The 10709-nt window shown below is 42.5% G+C and overlaps 1 protein-coding gene across 1 annotated transcript in view; it reads left to right on the forward strand.

Annotated features, from left to right (window-relative positions):
* The first annotated feature begins 348 nt into the window (after nt 1–348).
* LONP1 (lon peptidase 1, mitochondrial) overlaps nt 349–10709 on the forward strand; it is a 21780-nt gene continuing 11419 nt past the window's right edge. The window contains exons 1-8 of the mRNA XM_010163984.2: nt 349–431; nt 824–943; nt 3850–4078; nt 4637–4698; nt 5283–5412; nt 5814–5897; nt 7587–7807; nt 9409–9547. Coding sequence (XP_010162286.1) covers nt 867–943; nt 3850–4078; nt 4637–4698; nt 5283–5412; nt 5814–5897; nt 7587–7807; nt 9409–9547 — 942 coding nt within the window. The 5' untranslated portion in view covers nt 349–431; nt 824–866. The remainder of the gene's footprint in view (nt 432–823; nt 944–3849; nt 4079–4636; nt 4699–5282; nt 5413–5813; nt 5898–7586; nt 7808–9408; nt 9548–10709) is intronic.

Genomic DNA, 10709 nt, shown 5'->3' on the forward strand with positions numbered 1-10709 from the left:
GGGGAAGGGAACATTGATAGCAACAGAAACTCTTGCAAAGTGTAGTTCAAGTGACTGAGAGGTTTCTTGCTTGTGAGACCTGTACAGATTTGGCTTAGTTCCTCCCTCTGCCTTCGAGCTTCTCTTATGTACTCATTGACTTGTTTTAAATACTGAAATTTCATGTTTCTCTAATGTTCTTCCACTTCCATGTTACTGTGCAGTAATGAGAGCAAGACTAGAAAAATCCGATGTTAGACTTTGTAATTCAGTCCCAGGGTTTCACCGTGCCTGGCCTTCCATGCTGAAGGGTGTAAAGCTTATGGAAAATCCACCTCTGATTCATACCTGTTGTTGTCCTAGGTAAAAAATAAGAAGCTGGTTGAGCTGCTGAGGAGGAAAGTTCGTCTTGCCCAGCCTTATGCTGGTGTTTTTCTTAAAAAGGATGATAAGTAAGTTGTCTCTCTCAATCCTTTAAAAAATTTTAAGATAAACTGTTCCCATGACTAGACTGCATTTACACACTTATCAAAAGCTATGATCTGAAATTGGATAGTTTGACAGAAATGGTGTATAGGCTTGGACCATCCTCCTGGCATGACAGTTTTCGTTGCCACTGTGCTAGGAGCTTGAGTCTTCCTTTCACTATTTGGGAGGGAGATGAACCATCCAGGTAGTTGAGTGATTTGGAAAGGGGCTGCCTGGTGGTAACAGGGGAGATAAAGTGTCTTTGCTCCTAAGTCCAGTTTAAAGTTTGACAACCATCGATTGTTTCTTTCTATTTTAATCTTTCCTGCTTTCTCAAGATTCTGACTATCTACTCCAATTTTTTTTTCCTCAATAGCAATGAATCTGACGTGGTAGAGGATCTGAATGAAATCTACCAGATGGGAACTTTTGTACAGATTCATGAAATGCAGGACCTTGGAGACAAGCTGCGTATGATAGTCATGGGACACCGGAGGTAATTACTGGTACTTCACTGCATCTCACCACACCTCTTTATAAACAGATATAGCCCTTTATTGTTTTCACCACCTGTATGTGTTTTCATGCAGAACTCGTGTGGCAAGTTTTTGCTTTGTTACCATGACACGTATGATAGTGCTCTGGTGCTCCAGCCCCAGTATTCTGCGTGCTGTTACAGAAGTGCAAGGTTAGCCCCAAAAAAGGAAGAGCTAGTGCGTGCCATTCTCACAATGCCAAGTGCTGGGTCCTGCACTTGGGTCACAACAACCCCACACAACACTCCAGGATTGGGGCAGAGGCTGGAGAGCTGCCTGGTGGGAAAGGACCTGGGGGTGTTGGTCAACAGCGGCTGAACATGAGTCAACAGAGTGCCCAGGTGGCCAAGAAGGCCAACAGCATCCTGGCCTGGATCAGCACTAGTGTGACCAGTAGGACCATGGTAGTGATTGACCCCCTGGACTGGGCACTGGTGAGGCTGCAGCTGGAGTGCTGGGTTCAGTGTTGAGCCCCTGACTCCAAGAAGGACATGGAGGTGCTGGAGCGTGTCCAGAGAAGGGCAACGGAGCTGGGGAAGGGTCTGGAGCACAAGTGTGCTGAGTTCCCGGCTGAGGGAACTGGGGTTGTTGAGCCTGGAGAAAAGGAGGCTGAGGGGAGACCTTCTGGCTCTGTCCAACTCCCTGAAAGGAGGGTGGAGAGAGGCAGGTGTGTGTCTTTTCTCCCCAGCAACAAGTAATAGAACAAGAGGAAACGGCCTCAAGTTGGGCCAAGGGAGGTTCAGGTTGGATATCAGGAAAAAGTTCTTCACTGAAAGGGTTCTCAGGCACTGGAAGGGGCTGCCTAGGGAGGGGGGTGAGTCCCCATCCCTGGAAGTGTTTAAAAGATGGGTAGATGAGGTGCTCAGAGATCTGGTTTAGTAGTGGACAGGTACAGTTGGACTCAATGATCTCAAAGGTCTTTTCCAACCAAACAATTCTATGATTCTATAAACTGTAATATGATGCCATAAGCATTCATTAAGCTGAAGTTTAGCAGTTTCTTTGACAAATACAGCAAGGTTTAGTAATGGTAAAAAAAATTCTCTGGAACTAATTCAAGCCACTGTTTCTGCTTTAAAGAAAAAATAAAAGTGGTCCAAAACTGTAATTATGTCTTGTCTGTGTAGTCTTGTCCCAGAACTGAATTGAAGAATATCAGATTATTGTTGTGAACATAGACTTAACTATTTGTGACGAGTGTTTTGAACTAAGACAATAAAAAGTTGAGGTTTTAAATGCATCAAATAATTAATTTCCATTAGAAGAGAAAATACAGGGACAGAAAGCTGTTGGGGAGGACAGATTCAGGGTGGGTTTTGCATTTTTCCTTCCACTCGATTTGCTTCAGTTGGATTTGTTCTGGACAGCAAAGAATGGGCATTACTTCTCAAAGCTGAGTTTGCAAGTCAGCTCCTTTCCAAATGGAGTCTTAGACATCCTGCTACATTACCAAAGCAGAACTTTGTTTGGTTAGATTTTGGAAATACGCAGTTATTGGTTTTAATTTACTTAGAATAGAAGTATTTCCCTCTAACTTGGAAGGTGTGGGGAATAGATCTTTATTTATTTGATTGAGACACAGAGCACTGGTCAGTCACATCCACAGGAACCACATTGGATGTCAGATCTGAGGAGCATGCTGCATTTATGGGGAAATATATAGAAATATATAGAAAAGGAAACTCAGCAGCCAAAATAATGAAATGTGGTGTCCTGCAAGTGTGGATCCTCTCATTTCTAGTTCCCTCCCTTAGCTCTCCCCACACACCTTCTAGCATGCCTTCTGGGTCAGGGCAGCAGCTTCTGTGGTCAATCTAGAGAGATTATGTGCTGAAAGACTCTTTTCCAATTGCTCTGCAAGGGCATGTTCTACCCAGGAACTGATTTCCACCTCCAATAATCCCACCTTCCAAAAGGTGTTTTGGAACTTAATTATCTATGACTGTATTCTGTTGACAAGAGTAGTCAAAATTAGTTAAAAGTTGCTAGTAGCAGACAGTCTGAGCAGTTAATGAGGTCTTATTTTTTGAAGGATATCACATGGAAATAAGACCTACAACGTGCAGTTATCCGTTGAACTGGGACTCTGTTACACCACAAGGTTTTTTTGAACTCCATATTCACAGCCTGGTAGGTCAACTTTGTCAAAGGCTATTGCAGTTCCTGAGTGTTTGTCTGGCACTCTCTTTAGCAGGGAAACCTTTAAGCCAGTGGAGAGGCCAAGATTTTGATCCCTTTTTGGAGAACTGTAGTTCATTATCGTATTGAAAATGTTTGATATTATGGACAGCAGGCAAAATTCAGAAAAGTTTAAAAACAGTAACAGAGAGACTAATTTTTTGGAATGTGATTATGCCATGTGATCTAGCCTGTCCCTTTCAGGGACTAATAATTAATTGTGGAATATATTGTGGGTTTGATCTCTTTCAAAATCATACTCTTTATGTAATAGACCAAAATGTCAAATGTCTAGGCATTGAATGGCTGCAAGGTCCTTTTTACACGTGGTATGTAACATCTAGTATTACAGGAGAAACTGCAGCAGTTGTGGTTTAAAGCAGAGAGATTGATTGCTGAGAATCAGAAAACCGAAAAAGCAAAACATTATATTCAGAATTAAAGCGAAACAGTGAACTTGCTTTTCAGGAGAGACGAGAAGAGTGTATGAATCCACATCAGAGTTGTTGCTTAACATAGCTAGAGAACTGAGCAGACATACTAACAATGATGCCTTATGAATTGTTCTGTTCATGTGCTGCAGCTCATCACTAAGAAGTCACCTTAGACATTTCCTTTGCACGCTGAAGAGCTGAAATCACATATAACAGAGGAGAATTGATTGTAGCTGGTTTCTTTTGGCTTTCAGGATTCGTATAAACAAGCAACTAGAGGTTGAGCCTGAGGAGCCTGAGAACAAGCAGAAAGTTAGAAGGAAACAGAAACGCTCTAAGAAAGAGGCTGAAGAGGAGGCTGGAGCAAAGGACCAAGCTGTGGAAGTGGTACTAGATCCTGTAGCTTCTTCCTCGCAGGAAATTCTCATGGTAGAAGTAGAGAACGTGGTTCATGAAGATTTTCAGATCACAGAAGAGGTTAAGGTGAGTGAATTAATCGTACAAGCCTGGACTGGTCCTGTAGAGTTGCACCTACATTTCTTGCTTAAAAGGAAGAGTCCTAAAATCAAGCTCTAAATTCAGGCCTCAGAAACCAGTTCCTCCTCCTCACAGTCACTGCATGAGGGGATTATATGAAAATAATGATTTTTCACTACAACAACTCAATTCCTTAGAACTGGTCACTTCAAAAAGTTGTTGAATGAAGAGGTTGGGTTGTGCTTAAATCTGTGTAATATCCTCTATCAAACTGAGTCTTTGCTCCAAGGTGACTTGAGTGGTCAACCTGATCATATCTTCTGGCCAAGAACCAGTTAAGTTTTGTTGGTGCCAGAAGCCAGCTTACAGCCCTTCTTGCCTCTCCTTGTCTCCTGGGAGCAATAACTGCCCCAACACCAGGTACCATGACACCACACCACTGTGGTTGGGTGGCCAGGGACTGTATGTATGTGCTCCCATGCTGGACAGGTTGGAGAATATCATGTTTGGCCCTGTCTGTCCTTTTCCAGTCTTTTCATTGATTAAATCTTGTCGTGTTTCTAGGCACTCACTGCAGAAATTGTCAAAACAATCCGGGACATCATTGCCTTGAACCCCTTGTACAGGTATGTATTTCTCCTGCTGTGGGAACAGTGTGTTCTCAAGCTGGAGTATGCAGAGGTTTTCCATTCTGCTTGTCCTTTTGCTGTAATGAAGAAGAGAGATTTGCTGAATTGTCACCTAGAATTTTGTTTTGGGAGGCAAACTTTATTATGCATTGTTGGAAATAGGGGAAGTTTTGAAAATCTGATGTGAAACTTACATAGGAGCTAGGATGCCAGACCCCATGGCAGGTGATCTGGGTCACACTGCAGTAAGTGTCATGGTCTGATCCGGGTAATGTCAGCATAGGAAGAGTCTTGACATTGTGTGTCAAATTTTTGACACACAAAAATTTTATATAACTGTTAAGAGAGCATTTTGTATATTTGGTTTTATTTATCAGCAATCATTCCTTTTATCAGGTGATTTATGTGTTTGTTACTGAGTATTGGCTTAGTCAGATTTTAGACAAATTAGTTATTTTGCTATGAAACTGTGCTGTGTTACATTTCTTTACTGTCATAACAAGTAAATAACTCTATAAGGACACTGCCTTAGGAATGTAAAAGTTTACTGAGCATTTTTGCTTTTATTACCATTTTTTCAGGGAGTCTGTGCTTCAGATGATGCAGGCTGGACAACGTGTCGTCGATAACCCTATCTATCTGAGTGACATGGGTGCAGCACTGACAGGGGCAGAGTCACAAGAACTTCAAGACATCTTGGAAGAAACCAGTGTAAGATGAAGCTTTTAACTAAAGCTGTGCTAACTGTATCAAAACGCTGTCTGGTCTATGTCATGGTTTCTTTAGCAGCCTCAGTACAGAGGGGACTTCAGCACTATGTTTGATGATGGGTTAATATCAGTGACTAGCTCCTGTTGGAGGATGTAGCAAGTCATTAATAACTTCCCTTAAGGGAAAGACTGGGTGCTCTGCATTTTTGATGGCAAATAATTGTCTTTCATGCTGTGGAATTGCCACACGGTTCATCTCTTTGCATCTACAGGTGCCGGAGGGTTCTCCCAGGCAACCTGTTGTCTCTCTCCAACCTGTTGGAGCTTTTTGTTTTCCCTTTCTCACAGGGAGTTGCCAAGAGTTCAGTGTCTGAAAACTCATTTTGTGTCTGTCTTGTCCAGATTCCCAAACGGCTTTACAAAGCCCTTTCCCTTCTAAAGAAGGAGTATGAGCTGAGCAAACTTCAGCAGCGTCTTGGAAGGGAGGTAGGTTTTTCAAGTAACATATACCTTGTGTGTATTTATATCATGTCCACCACTGTGATGCTTAGCATGGCCAGTGAAGAATTTTAAAGCAAGACAATGGTACAAAGTGTAAAGGGAGGTTATTTTAGAGTTAAGGTTTGATATTTGATATTTCCTCTGTTAGAAATTCGATTTTTCATACACATTGTAAAAGTAACAAGACTTGACGCTATGGCATCTGCTGTTAAAATGTGTCCAAGTTGTAATTTCATGCAAGCAAGTAAATCCTAGAGGACTGCAATTTACCAAGCATCTCTGTAAAAATATACAGCTTAATACTGTGTATAGCATATAATAGTGTAAATAGCACAATGATATTTTAAAAGACCCTCTGCTAACCACTGTGAACTGCAGTAATTCCTGACTGTTGTAAGTTTTAATCAGAATACAATAACTGCATCAAAATGATAACTAAGTATATGAAGTACAAACATCTGTGTACACTGACTTAAACATTCCTGGGTTTATTAACTCCCAATAATTGGGGCTTTTAAAATTCATGTTAAAGGCAAAATGCGTTTGGACCAGAGTAGGAATTGTTGAAGACTTCTTTATCAAATTGGACACATGCAGTCTGTGGGACCAGATGGGATGCATCCAAGGATGCTGAGAGGGCTTATCAATGTCATTTTTTTGTTGTCTCAATCATCTTTAAAACACTGTGGTGATTGGGGAGGGTCCTGGTAAGTGGAAAAAGGTAAATTCCATGTGCATCTTCAAGAAAGAGAACTAGAGAGACTACAGGCGTGTCAGCCTGCCCTCAATCCCTGGAGGGTTATGGGGAAAATCCTCCTGGAATCCCCATACAGCCAAATGAAGGCGCACATGATTTGGAAGAGCCAGGAGGGATTTTCCAAGAGCAAACTGTGCCTGTCAGTCTGATTACGTTCTCTGATAAGAAGGCCTAGATCACAAAGGGAGAACAGTGGCTGTTGTGTGCCTTGACATTAGCAAGGCCTTTGTTGTGATCAGCCATAGTATTCTTATGACCAAATTGGGGTGTTACAGACTGGAAGGTTGTAGTACGAGGTGGGTGAAAAAATTGGCTAGACTACTGGGCAGAAAGGGTTGTGATCAGCACTACAAAGTCTAACTGCAGTTAGCTACTAGTGGTGTCCCTCAGCGAGTCAGTGAGAACCTCCTCAAGTTCAGCAAAGAGAAATTCACCCACACCTGGGTTGGAATAATTCTGTGGAACAGGACAGGCTGGATGCCAACTGGATAGAAAATAGCTTTCCAGAAAAGGACTTTGAGGCCCTGCCACACAGGAAGCTGAGCATGAATTAGCAGTCTGTCCTTGTGGCAAGGAAGGCCAACTGCATACTGGGCTCTGTTTGCAGTTGTGTAGACAGCAGGTTGTGGTTATTCTCTTTGACACTAGGGAGATCACATCTGGTTTATTTACTCTGCCCAGCTTTTGGTCTCCCCAGCTTAAACAAAACATTGGAGTACTGAATCATGGCCAGCAGCGAGATGTGGAGGGAGCTGGAGTGTGTCATAGAGTCACTTTTTCTATTAGAACATGCTGCATATTATTTTTGAGTAGTATTTTCAGTTGCTGAGAAGGTCATAACTGAAAAGTACTTGGAAGCATTTGATGTTTGATGGGTTGTACCAGGAACAGAATACTCTCTTTGCTGCTCTGTGTAGGTTGAGGAGAAGATCAAGCAAACACATCGCAAATATCTTCTCCAAGAGCAGCTGAAGATCATTAAGAAAGAGCTAGGTCTGGAAAAAGAGGACAAGGATGCTATAGAAGAGAAATTCCGTGAGCGACTAAAGGAGCTGATAGTGCCAAAACATGTCATGGATGTGATTGACGAAGAGTTGAACAAGTTGGGCTTGCTGGATAATCACTCCTCAGAATTCAAGTGAGTGCATGGCGGTGTCCTCTGCTATCAGGGTTAGTTGGGAGGATGAGAGAAATCAGAACAATTCTATGAAGCTCTTACTTTAAAGAGTTTTTTTCTCTTTTTGTCACAGTTGTTTTCCCTGAATGCAGCATATGATCACACCCAAGCTATAGGATTTTTTTCCAAATTTGCTGTATTTTACTGTAATTTACCTCTTTGATCATTTTAGGTCTTCTCTTGCAGCCTAGTGCTGTGGATAAGAACTGTGCAGTTCCTCACTCCTCATGAAATGTGCAGTGATTCCTTCAGCCCTTAATTTTGGCTCTTCTCTCTTGTATTTAAGTGTTTTAATTAGATGTGAGAGAAGAGACGCTAGTTGCTAACACATGACATTGGCTAAGCTACCTGAGGTGTTGGGGCAGGGCTGGAGCTGCAAAGGTGTGAATAGCTTTTGCCACAGAACCCGTGGATTGTCAGAAACTGAGCTTGCTTTGAACATTTCTTGTCTGTTGAGATGGTGTGTGCTGAACAATACAGCAGTCAGCCTGTTCATCAGCACTTCAATGTCCTAGGTCTTTGTTTCTAAAGCAAAGTCCCTTTTAGGTAAAAGACTGTGTTTGAGGGCAGATGTGTAATTTGGATAAGAAACATCTTGATAATCATACACTAGGAGGAGAGAGGATGCTTGGAAAGACACACTGGGCTTCACAGCCACCATAGTACCTTTCCCTAAGAGTAGTGACAGTGGTGGGAAGTTTGCAAAGGAAGTACTTGGGAGAAAAAAGCCAAAGCTCTGTTGGTGTGGCAGTTGCCATCAAGTGAGTCCTGGGAGCAGCCAGCCAAGCACAGGAAGGCTGTGCTTCTCTGTGTTCATGACTGCACACAATTTACTGCATCTTGCAGACTTCCTTGTACATTTGAATCCCTGATCTGAGTGTGCAGAGTTTAAGAACAGATGGGTGCTGCTTTTACACACTGGTCTTCTCAGTAGCAGTCTGTTTAAACTACTTATCTCCACCGTTAGCTTCTGCACTAACATCCTGATTTCCCAGTCTTAAACCTTTCTCTGTCTTATTGTACATCCAACCAGTTTTCCTTGCTTCTGAGCCAGGAATCTTTCTTCTTTACATTTTCTTGGTCTGCTGGGGAAACAATGAAAACTAGTTTTCTATCTTCAAGTTTTATTATCTGATCCAAAGAGTTGACAGTAGTGCAGAGCTTACAAACAATCTTACTCATCTTCAGGCAGGAACCAACCCCACACCAAAAAATCATACAGGGAATATGTGTGAAGAAATCCAGGTCTTTGCATGGTGTGTTGCAGGTTCTTTGTCTCAGGAAAGTGAAACTGTGGGGGGAAAAAAGCTTTGATTTTTTTTTAATTTTTTTTTTTTAAATTTTTTTTTTTTTTTTTGGAGGGGTGGGAGGGATCAAGGGAATTAAGGTTAGTATAACGAAAGGGTAGCAGTGACTGCCCTGATGTGGATGATCTTTTCATAGTCTCCCTTCCGTGAGTAGCTTTTATCCCACTTGTTCTGGATGAGGTTATTTTGGAAGGCAGTGGCGGACGGCATGAGCTGGTGGTTGTCAAATCACTCTTGTTTGTGTGTTTCTGTCAGTGTTACACGGAACTACTTGGACTGGCTGACATCCATCCCGTGGGGTAAGTGTAGCGAGGAGAACCTGGAGCTGACCAGAGCCCGAGCAGTTCTGGAAGAGGATCATTATGGAATGGACGACGTCAAGAAGCGAATTCTGGTAAGACAGGAATAGGCAGTGTGTCCCATTTCAAGTTCTGCTTAGCATCAGACATTTTGGTTGTGTTTCAGGTTGCAGCTCTCCATAGAATTTGTGTTAATTCATGGATCAAACAGAAAGCTGAATCAAAGAACACAATGTTCTGGTAATCACTTAATATGTTTAATTAGTCATGGCAATGAATGTCATTCTGATTTCAAACAGCAATAGAGCTGTTTTGCTGTTTAGTGCTGAGCAAGTGAATAAGTGTCTGAGGGAAGCAGTCTCTGGATTTTAATCAGTTCATTCAGAGACTGTTAAAATGGTTCCACTTGACTGGCAAAGTTACTGCCTTTCCAAAACACACCGAACCTCTACTCATACCTCTGAAATTAAGAGGAGGGAAGTTAGCTAAGATGTATGTTTGCCTGACAACCTTTACCTATCCCCACAGTTGTGTTGGAAGCTGAGGGGTTTATAGTCTGTGCAGTACAGCCCTCATGTAAGCAGACAGGGTAGTTTTCAGTGTTACCTTGTTCCACAGCTTCTGTCAGTTTTGCCTGAGGATGTTCTGCCTGTGCTTGCTGTGGTAAAGGAAGCTGTTTTAGGTAAGAGTAGATACTTGCAACAGTTTGCAGCAACTCACTGTAGGAACTGCCTTCCTTCCCAGGGGACAGGAATAGGCTCCTTGTAGCCAGCCAGCGCATTCAAGCAGTGAAAGACAATCCCAGTGCTGGCAGGTTTGTGTCGTACTGGGCAAGTGCCTGAAAGTGCCCAGTGGAGGAGAGAGAGGTGCAGATACTGACTTTGCATTAACAAATGGTGGTGAGAGCTTAGCAGATTTGGTGAAGCCATTGAGTAGAGCTGGCCTTCAGCTTGGCCATTTCCTTTCAGAGACTGTCGTAAAGCAGTTTCTCTTACTGTTCCCACGTGCTGTATAGAGCAGAGCTCTGGGTTACCTTGGGGACAGCACTGGTGGTGCTTAGGCTGCCTCGGTAATTGTGCACAGAAACCACAAAGGCATCTCCTAAGCTAACAGTAGGATGTTGTTTGATATAATGAATAGTAAATTCTTAGACATCCTTGATTTTGCTTTTATTGAATTGCTTTGTTCCAGTCTCCTCTAGAAAAAGATAAAGTTTGTGAAGTATCTCCTCGCTGACAGCCAAAGGGAGCTTCTTTC

Source organism: Antrostomus carolinensis, unplaced genomic scaffold (assembly GCF_000700745.2).
Source record: "Antrostomus carolinensis isolate BGI_N321 unplaced genomic scaffold, ASM70074v2 scaffold9743, whole genome shotgun sequence".
Taxonomy (NCBI): Eukaryota; Metazoa; Chordata; class Aves; order Caprimulgiformes; family Caprimulgidae; genus Antrostomus; species Antrostomus carolinensis.